The sequence below is a fragment of the Leptomonas pyrrhocoris genome, assembly GCF_001293395.1.
Source record: "Leptomonas pyrrhocoris isolate H10 chromosome Unknown, whole genome shotgun sequence".
Lineage (NCBI taxonomy): Eukaryota > Euglenozoa > Kinetoplastea > Trypanosomatida > Trypanosomatidae > Leptomonas > Leptomonas pyrrhocoris.
In genome coordinates, this window is record NW_015438362.1 from 232,699 (window position 1) to 251,603 (window position 18,905).

The 18,905-nt window shown below is 58.0% G+C and overlaps 6 protein-coding genes across 9 annotated transcripts; all 6 read right to left on the bottom strand.

Annotated features, from left to right (window-relative positions):
* Window positions 1–506: 506 nt before the first annotated feature.
* ABB37_03718 (hypothetical protein) lies at window positions 507–1,239 on the bottom strand (the record flags this gene model as incomplete). Its single annotated transcript, XM_015801137.1, has 1 exon — window positions 507–1,239. The coding sequence occupies exon 1, from the start codon at window positions 1,086–1,088 to the stop codon at window positions 507–509; it is 582 nt and encodes a 193-aa protein (XP_015659757.1). The 5' UTR covers window positions 1,089–1,239.
* A 554-nt stretch (window positions 1,240–1,793) lies between these two features.
* ABB37_03719 (hypothetical protein) lies at window positions 1,794–4,600 on the bottom strand (the record flags this gene model as incomplete). 2 transcript variants are annotated; one of them, XM_015801139.1, is made up of 1 exon in its annotated part: window positions 1,794–4,600. In XM_015801139.1, the coding sequence occupies exon 1, from the start codon at window positions 4,245–4,247 to the stop codon at window positions 1,794–1,796; it is 2,454 nt and encodes an 817-aa protein (XP_015659759.1). In that variant the 5' UTR covers window positions 4,248–4,600. The 2 variants fall into 2 exon arrangements, with proteins under 2 accessions (XP_015659759.1, XP_015659758.1); XM_015801138.1 differs by having other exon boundaries at window positions 1,794–4,554.
* A 674-nt stretch (window positions 4,601–5,274) lies between these two features.
* Window positions 5,275–6,658, bottom strand: ABB37_03720 (putative Actin-like protein; the record flags this gene model as incomplete). The annotated part of the gene is made up of 1 exon (XM_015801140.1): window positions 5,275–6,658. The coding sequence occupies exon 1, from the start codon at window positions 6,508–6,510 to the stop codon at window positions 5,275–5,277; it is 1,236 nt and encodes a 411-aa protein (XP_015659760.1). The 5' UTR covers window positions 6,511–6,658.
* Window positions 6,659–7,268: 610 nt separating this feature from the next.
* Window positions 7,269–8,060, bottom strand: ABB37_03721 (hypothetical protein; the record flags this gene model as incomplete). Of its 3 annotated transcripts, none has more annotated exons than XM_015801143.1 (1): window positions 7,269–8,060. In XM_015801143.1, exon 1 carries the CDS (start codon window positions 7,728–7,730, stop codon window positions 7,269–7,271), a length of 462 nt encoding a protein of 153 aa, XP_015659763.1. In that variant the 5' UTR covers window positions 7,731–8,060. The 3 variants fall into 3 exon arrangements, with proteins under 3 accessions (XP_015659763.1, XP_015659762.1, XP_015659761.1); XM_015801142.1 differs by having other exon boundaries at window positions 7,269–8,057; XM_015801141.1 differs by having other exon boundaries at window positions 7,269–7,794.
* Window positions 8,061–8,907: 847 nt separating this feature from the next.
* ABB37_03722 (hypothetical protein) lies at window positions 8,908–10,273 on the bottom strand (the record flags this gene model as incomplete). The annotated part of the gene is made up of 1 exon (XM_015801144.1): window positions 8,908–10,273. Exon 1 carries the CDS (start codon window positions 10,102–10,104, stop codon window positions 8,908–8,910), a length of 1,197 nt encoding a protein of 398 aa, XP_015659764.1. The 5' UTR covers window positions 10,105–10,273.
* Window positions 10,274–10,755: 482 nt separating this feature from the next.
* ABB37_03723 (putative transmembrane protein) lies at window positions 10,756–18,618 on the bottom strand (the record flags this gene model as incomplete). Its single annotated transcript, XM_015801145.1, has 1 exon — window positions 10,756–18,618. One exon carries the CDS (start codon window positions 18,616–18,618, stop codon window positions 10,756–10,758), a length of 7,863 nt encoding a protein of 2,620 aa, XP_015659765.1.
* Between the last annotated feature and the right edge of the window lie 287 nt (window positions 18,619–18,905).

Sequence of the window (18,905 nt, forward strand, 5' to 3'; positions counted from 1 at the left end):
CGACAAAGAAACAGGCGAAGAGAGAAAAAGAAGAGTCGGAATTGGACGTCACAGAAGATGCAGCGTCTTCGCCATCAGCAAGCCAACAATAACAAGAAGAGATAGAGGCGCAAGCTCCCCTATCTTTTCGTTACTTCCTCACTGCAAAGTGAAAACGAGCGGAGTGACAGGTTGAAGAGCAGGCAGATTGGTTGCCACGCTACCTTTAAAGCAGCACGTCGGTAAACTCAAAGGTCATTGAATTGGTTTCACGTTCTGTTCGTCTGTATACACGAGAGAGAGAGAGGGAGAGAGAGAAAAAAAGAAAGCAAGTGCGTTTTACATACAGCACAACACAAAATAGAGAAGAGGCACTAAAATTACAGGCGTACGCTACTGCAAAATAAGGAAATTAAAAACAGCTTCGTTGAATCTCGTTGGCAAAGGTTCAGCGCGAGGTGCAACGCTCGCCGGGCAAAACGAAAGCAGAACGAAAAAAAAGTGTAAAGGACAGGCGCTCAAGGGAGTCACATCCACGGAGAGCTCCCTCCGCCTTGACCTCCCCGGCCTCCAAAGCCGCCTTGGCGGGGACCGAATTGACCTCCGCCTGGACCACCGAACGGCTCACCAGGACGACCGCCGGGAGGCAAAAAGATGTCGTCGTCCGGTTCGCCGGGCATGCGGGGGGCGGAACCGGGGCCGCCGCGGCCGCCACCGAACGAACCCCCCCTACCACCTCTTCCCTCAACAGGCACTTGACCAGGAAACATTGGATCGAAACGCGCGTACCCGTCTGCAGTGCCAAAGCCATCTCTATGCGCTGCAGAAGGGCCCTCCTGCAACCCTCTTCCAGGGACAGGAAAGTTGCGTTCATTCATCAGCATTCCTCCGCTGCCTTCGAGACTGCCGCCGGGAACCAAGTCCGCATCCCCGTAGCGCTGTCCATCTGGACGCAGCTGGACGCCCGCAAATCCGGAGGCGGACGAGGCGGACGCCGGGGCAGCAGGAGGAGCGTCCAGTGCCACGCGCCGCACCTCCGCCGGCAACTCGCTGGGGAGTGTCGCGTCCCTCCTCGCGACGCCATCTCTGTCGGTGTGATTGCCGTTCATGATGATAACTCAAAAGCGCGCACACAGACACGAACACGCATGTGCACGTTAATGCTACACTTCGCGTTCTCCTTTGAATTTCAGCAAATACACTATAGCCGCTCTTCGCAAACGTTAGCCCGCGTGAGACTAATGCGTGGGAGTGTTTCGCTGTTGAAGTGTAGAAAAAAAAAGGACGGTAGTATTATATTACAAGAGAGAGAGTAAGAGACGAGATTTCGATAAGGAGAACAATAGTAGATAGAGCTGCTTCGTGTCACACTCCGACAGAGACGTTTCCCTTTTTTCTCCTCCGCGGCAATAACAATAATAATAACAGCAGTAACTTTGTCAACAGTGATCTCGAGAAGGAAAGAAAAAAAGAAACGCGTGGATTAATAATGAAGCCAATTTCGATTGTTATTCGATGAAGCGACGGATATCGGCTGCGGTTGAACGCGGCTTGCTGTACTACTATATTCCAAAAGCGGCTTCTTTTTAGTGTTCAATGAGGTAGTAAGATACGATTATGCATACATCAGAGATTCGAAAGTACGAAGATGATAGTAGTAATAATAAACACAAGAATAATACATTGTAGAGCCAAAGAGGATGTCGCCTGCGGCGGTGGCCGCGTTTGCTGCCACTCATTATTTTCCCTGAAAATAGATTGATCTAAAAGAAGGAAAAAAAGAAGAGCAAAAGAAAGAACCTGCTTCGCGGAAGCTACAGCGGATTGCATGCTAACTGTTGCTTCAGTGATTCACGTTCCTCGCGCAGCTTCTCGCGATCCCGCATGGCTTGTTCGCAAATCAGCGTTCTTTGCCGCGTGACGGCGTTTGCCGCTTTTCGCTTCTCCAGCAGATCTACCACCGTGCGCAGCTTATTGAACTCCGCCACGCGGTGTAGCTGCAACACGGTGTTGGCCTTTTCTTCCTGCTCCTCCTGCTCCGCCTCGCGCCGCCACGCGATGTCGGCCAGCTGCCGCGCTCGTGTGTCTTGGTAGCGCTCCTCATGACGCTGGAGCTTTTCTTGGATCGATGCCTTGAACTTCTCCTCCTTCGCGGCGGACTCTGCGCGAGCCTCCTCGATGCGTTTTTGGTGCTCTGACTCCGCCATCGCCCGCTGTGCCGCCTCGTCTCGGCGGCGGGCGTAGAAGTCCTGCAGACGCGCCTGCGCCTGCGCCTGCCGCTCCAGCGCAGCCACCCTCACCGCCTCCTCGGCCTCCGCGGCGCGCTGCCGGGCCTCGTCTCGTTGCTGCGCCGCCCGCAGCTGCTTCTCCACTTGTAGTCGGTGCTCCTCCGCCAGGCGCGTTTCTCGCATCAGACGCAGCTCCTCCAACTTCTTTTCCTTCTCGAGCCGCTTCTGCTCCAGCAGCGCTGCCTGCTCCTCCAGCGCGGTCGTGTTGCGCTCCATACGCCGGGCCCGCTCCGCTGCCTGTGCCTCCCTCTCCTGATGGAACGCCTTCTGCTGTCGCTCCCGCGCCGCCACGCGCTCGGCGTTGCGGGCCTCGACCTTCGTCATGCGAGACTGCAGTTCCAGCCGCACCGCCTCCTCCCGTTGCTCCCGCTCCGCACGGCGGGCCTCGAGGCGCTCCTGCTGGAGTCTGCGGGCCGCGACCTCCTCGGCCGCCTTCTGGCGGCGCACCTCCGCCGCATCCGCCTCCGCCTGCTGCTGGCGACGCTCAGCTATCGTCTGGTGCTCGTGCATCTCCTTGGCCTGCTGCACCTGCCGCAGCATGCGCATCTTGTTCGTCTCAAAGACGCGGCGCTGCCGCTCCTGCCGCTGCAGCACCACCGTGGACAGCGAGGCCTTCTCTTCGTCGCCGAGGTCGGCATCGGTGTGTGCGTTGGCACTACGCACCTGTCGGTAGCACGTTAAAAGCTCCTGCAAAGGCGCGAGTGCGCAGAGGGATTGGTAGCTGCTCTCCAGCTCCTCGCGCACCGCCTTCTGCCGAGCGAGGACGCGAGCGACACGGTGCTGCTGCAGCTCCGCCTGCAGACGCGGACTCTGTCCTGCAGACGGCGGCGGCGACCGCGCGCCGGCACTTCCCGCCGTGCTGCTGTCAGTGCTGCCGCCGGCCCAATCCTTGAGCGAGACGCCGTGCTCGAGAAGTGTGATGACGGAGCGGGGTGAGTTGATCTTCGCCGGGTGGGTGTCCGCCCCGGGCGCGTCATTGTAGTTGGAGATGGTAGTCCGGTGACGTGGAGGCACAGCACCCAAACGCAGCCACTCAAGATCGAAGCAGGAGAGGTCGAGGTCCAGCGACGTCACGTACTGCGTTGGCGGCTCCAACAGCACGCAGAGTACACGCGCGGTTTCGGCCGCGGAGGCGGCGTCTTTGACTGCCGCGGACGGCAGTGGTGGTACGGAGGGATCGGTGCGCGTCCACCGGACAAAGTTGCTGCGCGGAGGAGTCATGCTCCGTTGCGCGGGGGCAGCGGCATTAGCGGTGGCCGTGGTGGTCTTGGTGAGAGGTGGCGCGCTGCGCATGCGTGACAGACTCGTCATCTGTGCCTTTCCATCCGGCGCACGCGTCTCGAGCAAGGAACGCTGAGAAGGGGGCGTGGGGAATCGAGGCTCAGGAGGGGTCAACGGCTGTCCTGCGTCCACCGCTGCCGCGTCCGCTGAGGCCGCCGCCTCCGTTGCCGTCGCCGTCTCTGCCGCTTCGGTGAGCTGCACCGCCGTGATAAACGACGGCCGCTGCTTGGATGCACTGGGAAGTCGTCCCTCGAATAAAGACTCTCGTGCGCTGGAGAGACGGCCCTCCATGGTGCCTCTTTTCGCTGCCAGGGCTGACATGGCGTTGTTGCTGGTGGCGGGTCGAGAGGCAGCAGCAGCGGCGAATGCTGTGAGCTTGGCTCCCCCATCTACTGATTTCTTGGCGCTGCGAGCGCGGGTGGAATGCTGTCGCGCGAACTCAATCTCCGCCTTCGTCGGCTCTGAAATCGACGGCACCGTGCGGTCGAAGTCGGCGGGTACGTCTTTCAGACCGAGGGTGTTTGTCGTTTCGGGCGTTCCGATGTGGTGTCGTCGCAGCTCTGGCTCGAACTTTTCGTACTCGCTAATATACTTGGAGCGACTCTTCTCATCCGTGGTGAGGCGCGGGATGTTGGGGAGCTGCATTGCGTTGAACACAGACTTTGAGACAGCGGCGCTTGCCGTGCTGACACGGGACATGTTTCAGACTGTAGCTACAGATTCCGCCGCGCGGGAGCGTTTAGGAGATGGGCGGTCTCGGAATGAGGGCAAGGGGAAAAAAAGAAAAAAATAAATGTTTATGCAGGTATGGGTGTTTTACAAGGAATGCTGCTAATGCCTGATCACGTATGTGTCTTGTATGAGCAGCGCCGTTATTTAATAGCAAATATACATCAAAGAAAAGAAAGAAACAGGCCCAACACAGAATTAGGCAACTAATGAAAAACCAGAAAGAGAATCTGTCAAGAGAAGAGGGTTTTCATGCGCACTCGCTCTTGTTTCGAACTGGTCGTGTTCTCGAAGCAATCCACGAGTAGAAGAAGAATGAACTCTGAGATCCGTAGATGGGCCAGATCCATAAGAATAGCAAACAAAGAAGGGAGAAGGTGAATCTTTCAGCGGAATTGAAGAGTGCAGCGATGGGAAGTGCGCGGGCGCGCCACGCAGACAGAGGGGTGGGGATAAAACGATCACACGATGCATTAAACACCAAATTTCAGAACCAAAAGAACGTCAGCATTTGCTAAGTAAAAAACATATTTTGCAGCATCCGACACAGTTGCGCCGGATTGCTTTGCAATCGAAAGCCTTTTTTTTTGGAGAACTATGGCGGTTCTGGTTACCACATAAGTGACAAAAGGAAGAGCAGCGCCCGCCTTTGAAAAAGAAAGAAGAAAAGCTACTGTACATAAGAGATTCTCGCTTCCTTTACCAACTCCACTTCATGAACGCATAGCGATGAAAAGGTGGATCTTTTCCCGTGGCAAATTAATGGCTGCGGTGAAGACACGGGAAAGCCTTCAGACTTAAGCCCAAGTCGCTCTTTTGTTCACAGCACACGCCACGTGTAGTGACAACAAGACTTTACATATCGCAGCTCATACGTCAACCGTGAAAAAAAGAGAAGAGAAAGAAAAACGCGAGGCAGCAACTGGGAAGCAGAGACAAACGTAAGCTGAAGGAAAATAAAGCATCGCTTTTCTTTCTACTTCCATCTCTCCAGTCGTTATTGGGTGTACAAGTGCACAGCACCGCACCCCTGCTCGTGATAGGCAGCCTTCGACAGGCAGGTGCTGGGAAACACAGAACTGCAGCCCCAAATGGATGCGCCAATCCAGGGAGCAAGACCGCGCTCCGCAAACGCCACGCACGAAGCCTGCACCCCCGTCGGCGCCATTGCCACAATCTCGCGCTGAACGCGCTGCTCGACGCCCTTGAAAAGCGTGTTGCCGCCGCCAAGGACGACGTTTTCGTAGAGCGTCTTCTCTAAATACCGCGGTGCCGCCCCTGCCGCATCACGCAGCATGTCCGTCCATCCTAACAGCATCTTCTCCGATGTGGGGTTGGCGCGTGCATAACCGGTAGGCGTGAAGGGCAGCATGCTTGCTTGTGACGCTTGATCCGCCGTGTACGTGAGTAACCGCCAGTCGAACAGTATCTCCGGCACCTTGTAGGCGTGATCGAGCAAGAAGAGCCGTTGCTGGTCAGGCAGAACGAAGCCGTCGTCCGCAGATGGGGTGACAAAGTCGTCGTCTTCTGCCTGTGTCGGCTCGGCCGTCACGTCCGCCGACACGCGACCCAGGGCCTCCTTCGCCGCCTCCACAAGGTCGCGATCAGCCGAGGTGGAAAGCGGGTAGCCCTCTGCGCGCAACGCGGCGAAGAGCTCATCCGTTAAGACGTCCCCGGCAACGCTGGACAGACGAATCGAGTGGGCGAGGGTGTAGCCCTCCTCAACCGCCGCCATGCAGGTGCGGCCGGCACCACTATCGATGGCTAGTCCGCTCGTGCGGCCGGAGGCGTAAAGCGTGGCGGCGGTGTTCGTCAAGAAACCCACCAGCGGCATGTTGAAGGACTCGTAGAGCAGCTCGCAAAGGCGCTCGCGGTCGCGCCGTGACTGATCGGCGGATTCTAAGAACAGAAAAGGATTCGCTTCAGGGCATACCCGGGCCTCGTCCACGAAAGCACTGAAGAGGAGCTTCTCCAGGCCCTCGTAGTCGCACACGTGCCCATGTTGTATGGGCCAGGTGAGGGCCAACAATCCGCCATCTTCGTACGCCTCATCACCCGCGACGACGTCGAGGCGGTGCTGCAACAGCGTCGGCCGAGGTCGTTGGTCACGGGGCAGACCGACGCAGCTGCGCTGCACCACGCGCGGCGACTCCTCTCCGCTGAACCCGACGCGGGTGTTGCGGGAGCCGATATCAACCACCACACTCTGCATCGTTGCCGATGAACTACTCATCCGCGGACTGAGGGGGGAGGAGAGAGAGAAGTTGAAGGTGAAGGAGAAGGATTACTTGGCAACGCACACGGTGAAACGGGGGGTCATACGTTACGTCTGTGCTGAGATGAGGAGAGAGGAAAGCGGCGACGGGTACTGCGCGCTAAACTAAAGGAAAGATACATAACAAAGGAAAAATGCGTTGGATGAGGGAGGGGGGGGGGGAGGAGAACAAGTAAGAGAGGTATCAGAGCAAAGCAAAACACACACAGAGCAAAAAAAAACGTAGCGAGAATTGCTGCAACGGGCATGTTCACTGTCGGCAAAAATGTACTAAACAAAACACTTTTGATACATTTCCGATGGCGTTATTGTTATCACTGACAATCCGAATAAGGGTTTGCAAAGGGCTTGGCTGCATCGGGGCAGCGTCCCCACGAAAGCTCCGTTACTGAAAAACGGCAACGACATTGCATTCACGCTTCATAGTAGTTCAACGTCAGCTTCACAGCGTGAATGGCAAACCAACTGTATTATTGTCTTCTTCTTCCTTTTACGATATGATGCGTTGCAGAAAGAAAACCTGGAGTGCATTGCAGAAAAGAGGAATAGTGGGAAAAGGACAAGCAGGAAGATGAAAGAGTCACGTACAAACGAATGGGTAGAAAAGTAAAAGGATCTCCACTAAGAGGCACTGCGTTGACCCTGCCGTGATGGGTCGTGTACGTCACACTCTCTCCCTGTTTCGAAAATGACGCCCTTCTTGGTTTCTTCTTCTCTTACGAGTACACGCCCGACGGACTCTCGTAACCCTGAGGGGCGCGAAGCACCTCCGGCCGCTCAATCTCCCTACGTGTGTTGTCCACCGCCTCCTTGTGCATATCAAAAATCTTACCCATTTCGTCGTTGCGCTCGTACTGCTCATGCTGATTCAAACCACCGCTCATCCAGCGGTTTTTGGGCATATTCACCGAGTACGGCTGCTGACGCAGCGCCAAAATGATGGCAATCATGGCGGTCACCATCACGACGCCGAACGCCATAGTTTGGTCCGGGATGGTCAGCATCATGAGCTGTTGGCGCTCCCGCGGTGTGCGCTGCGCCTCTTGAATCGTCGCGACGCGTGCGTGTGCGTTCATGTAGTTGTTGCGGTACAGCATACCCTTCTCAGACGGCCTGCTACCGGGAGAGAGGATGTGCAGGAACGGCTTCATGCGCCGACCTTTGGTGAGGCGAAACATGATGCTCCTATTCGCAGGTGCTTGTGCGGTAGAAGTGCCTTTCCTTTTGATGTGTATTGGCGGCTACGATTGTATGATTAGGGTGACAGAGAAACGGATACTAGTACTACTCGGAGTTCTAAGCGTTTTCCTACGTGAAGAATCAAACGGCTAAATATGGAAGCGGCAACAATGCGGCCTCCTTCTTTGCTATGGCGTTATCCCTTTTGTTGTTGCTCTACTTTCGAGTATTGCGTGGCAAGTTGCGTCGACAGCCTCTTCTACCGACGAGTGTGGGTAACAGTGGTTCTTTTCTTTTCGAGGTTTCTCTCGGATCGAAACGATAGCTACTTGAGATGCAGCACAACACACACACAAGCAAAGGATACACGAAGAAGAGACGGCAAAAGACAAAAGGAGAATGTTGAGCGAAAGACCCTTCGAAGGGACAGCAAAGACACACTTGCTTCCGAGACTCCTCCCCCTCCCTCCCCCTCCCCTCAAAAGATGAGTGGCAAAATGGCATATTATTATCGGGCACCACGCGGCTGATGCAGATGCGGTGATGCTGCCGCTTCTTGTGCGCCGGCGCACTTCACAGCGTTGGAGCGAACACAGAAATGCCCACGTCCTTTACGCCTGTAGCGCGAAACGGAGTAGCTACCTCCTTCGACGAAAGTGGAAGCATACATTCTTTCCTACTAACCTCCTTGGCCTCCTTTACAATTTTTTTCAAATCAATGCGTGCGAAATGCCGTTTATTCTAATAGTATTTGCATTGATAACGCGACTGCTGCCTACAGGATCGACCCCAAGGGGACACCATAAAACAGCAGAAACTCAGAACTCTGTACATGAAGTTGACTAAAAGAGTACTAATAAACATAAAGCGGTGTTCGAACGCGAAAGCCTAAAGACCTCAAAAACAAAAACGGGCTCAACAACAGATAATGTACATGTCAGGCAACAAAGAAAACAAAGATGATTCTGCACTTCAAGACCTCTCAAGAAAGATAATAAACAGTATGATGCATACTTAAGTCACCTCCTTTCTGTGTGCCTTTTGTCCCCCACGTGTCTCGAGCACGCTACAAACAGGAGGTTCTTGGAAATAGAAAGAAACGCCGAGTAAGCACTGACACAGTTAGCGTAGAATATGTATGCTCCTCTTCTCTTCTCTTTTTCCTTTTTGTCTGCATTACATTAAGCCCTTCACTCGCGCCTGGTTCTTGAACTCCTCGATGCTACACTTGCCATCCTTGCTCATCTCATTGAAGACGGCGTCGATGTCGGCGTCCGTCAAGCCAAAGTCGCACTTATGGCACAGCTGCCGAATGTCGTCTAAAGTACGTCCCCCCGCAAAGTACTTCGACTCCACGCCGAGCGACACGTAGTGGCAGGGGTAGAGCAATTGGTGTGCACGAACATCGTCCTCTAAGTTGCCGAGCTTGTTTTTAGAAGGCTGCGCCGAACTCTGCTCGACAGCACAAGTTTTCTCTCCGTCGCTAACGCTCGCTTCATCTGCCGACTGCGCCGCCGTCGCCGAGGACGTAGCGGCGGCCCAGGAGGAGAGCACCTCCTGCACCGTCGGCTGCTCCGTCTGGAAGTGGCTCGCCGCCTTCCCGCTTGCCCCGGGCTGCGCCACCCGGCCTCGCTTCGTCGCATCCCATTCAGCCGGGTCGTCGAAGCCGTAACTCTTTGACTTGCCCAGTTCGTGTGCGACGGTGCTCTGGTAGTCGTTCGCCAGCTTCGACCGCAGCTGTGTCGCACTCTCGCAGCGCACCGCCGCAGCGGTAGAACCGTTTGAGTTCTCCGACGGGCGGCCAAACCGGTGCTGCGTCGGGTCGATGCCGTGCGCATCCCAGTTGTAATTGCGCGACACCTGCTCCCCCGCAGGGTGGATAACGTCCACGGCACGGTAGCCGGCCAGGACAGATTGTGTGGACTCCCCCTTTTCATGGGTAATGCCAAAACCGTGCAGCGGCACCGGCACGGGGTTTTCCGGCACAGGCGCGTGGCCGAGGGGCTTGCGGCGGTTGCTGAGGTACTGCGTCTCGCGCTGCGCGTCCAGCAGCGCCGTCATCTTGTCCGCATACTCCTCCGGACGCAGGCACGCTTCGGCACCGCCAGACGCCGTCTCCCCTTTCACACCGTGGCGCATGTTTGGATCAACTGGTGAGTCCTTCGAGCGGCTCCACGAGCGTGTCGCCTCACCCACGCCGGCGCCGCGATGCTGGAAGGCGCGGATGTGATCGGGGGTGACGAGGCCGTCCGGGTTGAAGCTCGAGAGCAGCTCGGCGACGGTGGCCTCACTGAAGTCGCCGTGGACACCGGCGGGGCGCAGCTGCGGGGCGATGCGCTGGAGCCGCGACTGCGTGTTGCTGTAGGAGGACATCTTCAACGATGAAAACGCTGATGGCCGTGCACGTACTTTTCTTCTTTACTATTATCTCAAATGTGTGTATATATTATGCACTACAATAGGCGAGCCGTTGTCAGCAATAATGATGTACTCCCCCTGATAATGCACCTTCTAACACTTACTCCGTAGTCTAACGGATCACTAAACGCGAAAAAGAGGGATAAATAAATAATAACAATGGTAGAAGTGGAACAGGAAAGAGTGTTTCCCCGCTCGTGACCGTGCGGAACGGGGGCAAACCACATTTCAGTGCTCTAGATTGCGGCATTGCAGCTGTTACCTTTCAATGAAGCCTTTGCTTGATTTAAGAAAGATAAGGAGAAGCGTAAGCCTACACAAACACACTCACACGGAGATAGAGAGAGAGCACAAGGTGGCAGTGTCGGGCAGCCACATCCTGTTACGCTTTTCGAAGCGGTGATGGGAAGACGCAACCGTCGAACCGAGCCAAAGTGGACACGTTTACCGGATTAAACCTGCAGAGCAGCAAAAGCACACGAATCCGGTTTTTTTTTTAAAGAAGTCTCAAAGAGAGAAAGAAGGCAGAAACAAAAGCGGACGACGACAACGAAGCATCCTTCACCGCTGCCACAGCTTCCACCTCAAATTCTTTTTCTTCCCTCGTCAAATGGCAGCAGTAGCGCCGCTGCTCTCCGGACTCCTGCGAGCTCTGCGACGGCGCACCAGTCCGAGGTGAAATCCGTCATCTTGGTCCGCATCCTGGTACATGCTGCGCAACGACCCGGTGATCTCAAAGAGCCGCTCCGGCGATCGCAGCATGTCGACCAGCTCGAGGTAAATGGTGTGCTCCAGCCGCAGATCGCCGTATTCGCGCGCTATCCCAGTGCAGCGCACCATGTTCTCCAGAACCGCCGGGTTGGCCATGTTCTCAAAGACAAGGGTGCCCATCTTGTTTGCCAACACCGACCGCAGCAGTCGTCCAAGCGCCAGCACAAAGGTGGTGTAGAGCGCAACAATACTGAGTCCCTTGAGAAAGGAGATGCCCGATACAACGAAGTCGGACAAGACGACCACGTAAATCGGCACTCGCAGCGGTGCGTTTTGTGTCGATGGCGTCCTCCACGGCGCAGCTCGCACCGCCTCGTTGACGTCTTCGTAGTTGAAGTCGTCGCAGCCCTCACCGGTGGTCAGGCAATGCCACTCCGCGGCGCTGGACGTGTTGGCGGTTGGAACGTTGCCTGCCGGAAACAGCGGCGCGCAGTGCAGGCACCAGTACCGAACCGACGTATTCAACGCAACGTCGCGCTCGTGGTTCAGCTCTAAGCTGCAATGCTGGCGATTGCGATGAGGGAAGTGGGCGTCGGTCGGCAGAACATCCAGGCGGCTTGCGCGATTGAAAGAGAAAGGATTGTAAAAGAAAGGAAGTACGGCAGAGGCGGTGTCGCTATCGCTGCTGGCACTGTCGCTCGCACTGCTGCTGATGTTGTTGTTGTCAGGCGGTGCCGTCGTGCTGGCGCCGGTCTCCCTTTCGAGAATGCGCACCATAGCCTGCGCCGTCTTCTTTGGAATCGGCCAGCGATGGACAAGAGAAACAGATGTGGTACTGGTCGCACTACTAGTGTTGCGCACCATCTCCATCGATTGCAGGATGTACGCCGCGGTTGTGGCGTCCTCCTCCTTCCCGCTGTCCATCCCGTTACTCGAGGAACCAGCGGCAGCACGCAGACCCGCCAGAACTTGCCGCATAGCCTGCGGGCTCGCCATCCACTGGCTGCCACTGCACGACGTAAACTCCATCAGCTGTACCGTCTGCTCCGTGGCGGTCTGCCCGTACAGGGCCACCGTGGGTCGCGTCCGCGCCAGCCACGACCACCACCCGTCCGGTACGGAGGCGTTGTCGTGCACCGTCGTGGCGAAAAAGTCGTGCGCGCCGAAGAAGGAAAGCTGCAGGTTCAGCTGAACAGCCCGGTTCACCACGGCGGACGGGTTGTAGGTGGAGTAGTACAGCAAGGGGCCCAGGAGCGCCAGCAGGATCAGCGCGAGGCGACTTACGCCAAAGAGCCACTTCGCCGAGCGTGGGACGACGTCGCCGACTTTGGTGCGCTCGTTGCGCTTCCCTTCGTACCGCTCACGGCAGTGATGCACGTAAACGTGAATGTCCTCCAGTGTCAGGTACTCCTGCAGCGTGAGGGCGGTGTGCTGCACGGTCCAATCGATCAGGGTGCGCATCTCCCACACAAACGGAATGGCGCGGAAGACCATAAAACAGCTGTAGCGGAAGAGACTACCCGGGTGCGCCGTGAGGACGTCGCGGCGGTTGTGTAGCGGGTAGCCGCGGCAGACCTGGGCGGCAGACAGCACGAGCGCCACAATCTTTAAAGTGAAGTACGTGTTGCCCGCAGCGTGGGCCGAGACGGCGACGGTGTTGCGCCACCACCAGTAAAGCAGGCAGTAGACCAACGCACCGATCCAGTTCGCGGCTGCTTTGAGGTGCATGCAGCGCTGTACGTACAACATGCGATCCACGACGAGCTGTAAGACGCTCATGCAGAGCAGCAGAGCCATTGGGCCGGAAAGCTGATTGTTTTGCACATTGTCCTGCAGTGTCAGGTTCTCGTTAGTCGTCATGTGACTGTACGTCGCCACCAGCACGAACAGGGCGAAAAGGTCGACAGACGTGTAGGATAGATACCAGTCTTCACCAACGCCGGGAACGGACACGACGTTTGCGTAGTAGGAGAGAAGAGCGCGTCGTACTCCACAACCATCCGTGCCGTCCGGTGAAGGCGGTGCTGCATTGTGCGGAGAGCGATTTGTAGAGCCGGTTGACTCTGCTGTTGCTGCTGCCGTGCCGCAGTTGCCGTTGCCGCCATCTGTGGCAGCTGAAGGAGGTGGTGTGGCGTGAGACGGGGCTCCTGTGCGGCTGGCGCTACGCACTGTTCGTCTCCCAGCGTGGTCGTCCACGTAGACACCATAGATGACACAGACGCGCTCATGCAGAGCCACGACGCCCAGCGTCAATATATCCATCCACAACAAACAATAACGAAGGCTGCCGCGCGCCGCCGCGGCGCTGGACCACGGGTAAGGGCTACCTTTCTGGCGCGGCAGCAACGTCCCGACGGCGAAGGCGGGGATCGGGCCGACGGTGTCGAAGGTCACCCACAGCACTACCAGCTCTTTGAGAAGCACACCCGCCACTACGTAAAGCCCGAAGCACTGGTAAACAAGGCGCGGGGCGTGAGGGTGATAGGCGAGGGCAATTTGCACCACATAGCAGAGGCCCAGGAGTTCCCACAGGCAGCCCGTCAGAAGGGCGTTGACGAGTGCACACGTGAGCAGCGCGAGTGGGGTGTGGCGCAGCAATACCTGCAGCGCGACGAGAAGCAGGTGCGTGAAAAGCTGACGAAGAGAAAGAGCAGCGGGGCCACTTCTCGCTGTTGTCGACGCTGCTGCTGCTGCTGCTGCTGCTGCTGCTGCTGTGGCACACACGTGATACTCTGAAGGGTGGTAGGTGTGCGCGGCAAGCACGTTGCAGGCTCGACGCAGGCCGCTGTCACATCGCTGCCGCCACCACCGCGATGCTGACGAACACAGTGGGTTTGCTTCGCTGGACGCGTGTGATGCTGCCGCTGCTGTGGAGGAAAACGAAATCCCGCCTTCTGCGTTGGGGACCGTCACAACAGGAAAGAGAGACGACGGGGGCGGCGCCTCCGATGAGTCGCCTCTCCTCGCTCCGTTTTCCAAGTTGGTCGGTGATGGCCGTGGTGGTGGTCGCCGAAGGTACATTTCAGCGTCGAAGTCTTCTCCTGTTGCTCTTCCGTCTTCCTCCCTCTCCTCTCGCCCTGCTGCACTGCCACCTTCGCACTGCGCTTCGCTCGTTATGCTGATCTCCGCCACGTCTTCGCCAGCGCGCAGGCCGTCCAGATAGGCGCGTGTCTCGCGGTCTACCCGCGTCGCCTCCTCCGTCGCCCGTGCCACCCGTGCCTCCAGCTGCTGCTGCAGCGCGACGTGGCGCTTCGCCCCCAACTGCTTCTCTGTGTACTGCAGCCGCAGCAGCCGCACGCCCCACTGCGGGTTGTTGTAGAGACAGCTTTGCACCCAAAGGGCGAAGAACAGCACCACGTGACGCGCAGTGAAGCGAAGACCGTCACCGGAGACGAGCGGCGTCGCATCGTCCGAGAGTCCCACCACGAGGCCAACCCACGGCGGCAGCGCCACCACGACGGTGTATACGGGAGGGCAGCCGAGGAGAAGCGCGGTGAGCGGCAGCGCTGCGCATCCCACAAGCAACGACCGCCACCAACGCCAGAAGGACCACTGCAGACGAGCGTGGCGCAGCCCCATTACGAGGCCAATGAGCAAAAGAAAGATTGAGAGGAGGCAGGAGGACGAAGCCGCAGCGCCGACGGCGACAAAGCCGCAAGCGACGACAGGCACCAAACGTGCCACGTGCAGAACGGCGATGCTCCAGGTGTGTACGCCGCACAGAGCTGAAGGTGCAGCATCAACAGCGGCTGCGTGCACCAACAACGCCGTTGCGTTCTGCTGGTCTGCGTCTACTCTTCCCTCCTCTCCCTCCGCTGGATGCGCATTTCCCGACCCTTCAAGGAGTTCCGCGGCGTCGGCGAGAAACGCATCTCGCTGGCTCGGCGCGAAGTCAGCAATGGAGTTGGTTGCGCGAATGCCGTACGCGCCGCGGTGGCGCCCAATTCGCTGTCGCAGCCACGTGATAAAATTGGCACTGTGCGGGTGGCGGAGAAGGCGATCCGTGACCGTACTATTACTGTTGTCGTTGTTGCTCATCGCATCTGGATCGGCGCCGCTGCTCCACTGCAGGGCCACACACGCCGCCGCCGCTGTCCAGCAGGCAGTGGACAGCGACACCTCTTTGTCACTGCCCATAAGCCACGGAAACAGCTGATGGACGGACCAGTGGGGAAAGCACATGTGTATCCACAACAAGGCGTAGTTGGCCACCGCAAGACCCGCCGAGGCGGTGGCGCATAGCCGGTACAACCACCGAGGCCGCAGCAGCACCCCGCACTCCCGCAGGTCAGCGGCCTGCCACACCACAAGCAAAAGCACGGCGACGCCCCAGCCCATCACAAACCTCTGCGTGGAGTGCAGCAGACACAACAGCAGCAGCACGTAGAGGTGGGAGGCACACAGTCGTCGTAGCACCTGCCCGATCGGAGAGGTGAACAGGCGCTCCACGCTCCTGCTGTCCCCACTCCCACCGCCGCTGTCGTCCCCGCGGTTTGATACGGTGGTCGACATCGCGTATGACTGCAACGCCTGCAGCAGGCCAATCAACAGCGGCGCCGCCGCAACCTCCAGCGTAGACGGGATCGTGACATCGCTTTCTGGCACAGTCGCCGAGGCCGCTCGCCACAGCCCAATCAGCTCCGCAACCGGCGTGCCCCACAGCGTGTAGGCATCCAGCCACGGTGGAGAGAACCAGAACTGATAGGTGCACTGCAGGGCCGTGTGCAGCGCCGCGACGGCGAAGATCCAGGTGGGGTAGAGGCCCCACACCGGCCCAACGAGGTAGGCGGTGGTGAGGAGGCTGGGGGAGCACAGGGCGGCGTACGTCATCGCGAGCAGGAGCAGAACGGTCACCGCCGAGCACCGCAGCGGTGGCCACCACTCCGAACACGACGAGCGCCACCCTGTCAGTGCTTCGGCCACGGGCGGCGCCGGTGTAAGGGAAGGAGGGGTGGAGGCGGTAGAGGGAGACGAAGGGGGAGACGCCGCTGCTGCGAAGCCGGTGGGCAGCGCGTTCGGCGTCCCGACAGCCGTGGCCAGCACAATCACAAACCACCACGGCAGCGCCAGCGGTGTCAGCCACACAGCCGTGTCGGACGGCAGTCCCACGTCGCGGGCGCAGACGCCCTCTGATCCGACCGGGCAGCCGAGCGCGCGCAGGAAACTCCACAGTTTCGGCTGCATCGGCGCAAATTCTACGAGTAGCATCGCGAGCAGCACTACGCCGCAGTAGCCGACGAGGAGGAAGCGCCGCCACACGTAGGCGAGTCGATGCCACCGCCAGTGGTGGAGCAGAGCGGCACCAAAGAGGAGCAGCACAAACAGCGTCACGTTCGCCGATCGCGGCAGCGCGAGGACGATCCACACAAGCACCACAAAGCCGGCAGCGCGGCGCACGAAGCGCAGGAGCCGTGTCCAGCGACAACGAAAGATGAGACACTGACACACCTGCGACCAGTCAGCGAGGGGGTGCGGCTCGTATCGGTAGCACCACAACAACACGAACTGCACGGCGAGGTAGAGGACAACCTCCCTCCATTCCAAGGCTGAATTACCAACGTTGCTCCTCCCTTTCAGAAAGTTTGTGAACAGCAGTGGAGGGGAGTGCAACGACGAAGAAGCAGAAGACGGGCCAGCTCGGCCCACAACGAGCACGCGATAGCCCAGCTGCAGCCCCATGACAATGGCCACCCACACCGGCGGTATCATCCGAAGGTGAGGACAGAGCACCGCGCTACTGCCCACAACGCTGAAGAAGAGCGACAGTACTAGGCACGTCGCGTGCAGCAAGTCCATGGACGCGCTACTCGTTCCGAGAACAAAAAGACTGATGATGATGGTGTACGTGTACAGGGGACCCGAGAAAACACAATGAAACACCTTTGCGGTGTTGAGGTGACACGCGGAGGAAAAGGTGACAGGCGAGGACGACTGCGCAGACGTCACGAGACAATCGAGCTCCGCTCTGCGAGGCGGGCGCCCGACGGCCGTTTCAAAAACACGACCGAGCTCTTTGGGATTGCCCGCGGCGTTGCGGAGTTGCTCCAGCATCCAATTTCCTTGAGGTGAGTCGTCGTTGTCCTCCCTCTCGTCCGCTGCTGCTGGCCGCGGTGAAATTGTTTGCGCGGGAGGGGCAGCAGCGGACAAAGGCGCCTCTCCTCCCGCACTGCTACTGCAATCTGCGTGTAGAAGAGGGTCACCAGTTATCCCTCCGGTGCAAAGGTAGAGTTGGAGAAGCAGGACGAAGCTGTGTTCGCCGACGACCTGCGCCGCAACAACACCGTAGTCTTCGAAGTGGTAGGGAAGCGCCGGCTGCCACGCCCACGCTGCCGTGTCTGGGTTCACAAGCAGAACCAAACACACGTACTGTGCCACGATAGCACATGATAACGCCACAAGACACAACCCAAGCACCCAGAAAAGCGCCGCTGTTGGCTGCTGGGGTCGAACCACGAGACCACCGGCGCAGCAGCACGCATGCACGAGCCAAAGAGCTAAAGAGACGAGATTAGGAAAGAAGACAGCGTGAAGCAGCAGTGCCATGACGCAAGCAACGGCGACAAACTGGAAGAGGTGCTGAATCTGGCAAAGAGCAGGGTCTACATGTGTCCCTTCTGGAGCAACGCCACGCGGATGCGCAGGATCTAGTGAAGAGGCAGCGTTGCGCCCGTGATGCTGCTCTGCCCCTGTGCCTTCTTCCCCTTCGTCTTCTTCCTCCTCCACCGCTACCAGCAAATTTTGTCGTTCGGGCTGAGGCGCCACGCGAGACGGCACCACGTACGTGTCTACCATAGCCGTACCAGCAGCGAGGATGATCATACCCAGCAGCTGCACCGCACGACGCGCGCCCTCTCTGCTGCCCAGTGGCACGGGACCCACACCGAGCTGCGTGCAGAGAGCGTAGTTGACGTTGAAGATCGGCGTAAAAACGGCGTTGTGCGTGGCGCTCACAGCAACGATCAACACCGCAATCGTGGCGTAAAAAAACGTGCTGGCGACGGTTGTTGCTGCTGCTGCGGCGGTGGTGGTGGTGTCGCCGCTCATAGCACCGCTGACGGACCTGTGAGATGACAGCGTTCGGGTTTGTAATAGGGTACATGAAGCAGACCCCACAAACACAAAAGTCATCAGCTCCAGCCACAGCCCCACACAACTGGGAGATGCCACCCACGCCACCGCCCACGCCAGCGTGGCGAGAAGTGGTGCCGCAGCGAGACGGCACGCCGAGGATAGCCGAGGCCACCGCCCGCACAAGCTGTCGTGCTGTGCTGAAGCGCTTTCGACACCATCCCGCCGAATTCGCAGCTGCCACGTGTCTTGCTCTTTCATGTAAAGTACAGAAGACCCCCACACCACAGTCGCTATTGCCGGGAACAAAATCGTTTCTTGCCCCTCTGCTGCCTTCCATTGCTGGACGCCGACCACCTGCCAAAGGGGATTCAGTAGATGCCACACAACATGATGGACGTCATCCGACTGCACCAGCAGCGTGAGAACGTTCGCGCCAACACAGCAGACAGCTGACGTAAGAATGCAGCCCCACAAAACTTTCCAAAGCCATGAGGGGTAGGAGGAGCGTCCGGTGAGTGCGTCGCGGTGGAAGCCGCAGTAGACAAGCGTCAACAGAAGCCATAGAGGACTGCGCAGACCGAGGGTTGACACCGCGCTAAGAATGTAGAAGGACACGTGAAGAACCGCAAGGCGCCACGGCGAGACACTCACCCCCACGTCGTCGATCACGACTTCCTCCGCAAGCATGGCGCAAAACAACAAAATATTTGCATCTAACGTGCAAAGCAGTTAATAGAAGCAACAAAAGCCAAGATATGTATACACAAGGAGAAGTTGGAAGATGATATATATGTATATATGTACCAGTTTTCTGTGGTTGTACCGAAGCAGCGGGGAGCAGAGAGAGAAATCCAAAAGCACTACGAACGTAAAGAAGGCAATATGACTATTGAAAAAGAGACGATGTGCAGTCAAGAGAAATCCGCATCCGCTCAAACGCAGAATTCTGCTCCTTGAAGAGAGGGTAATCGGGA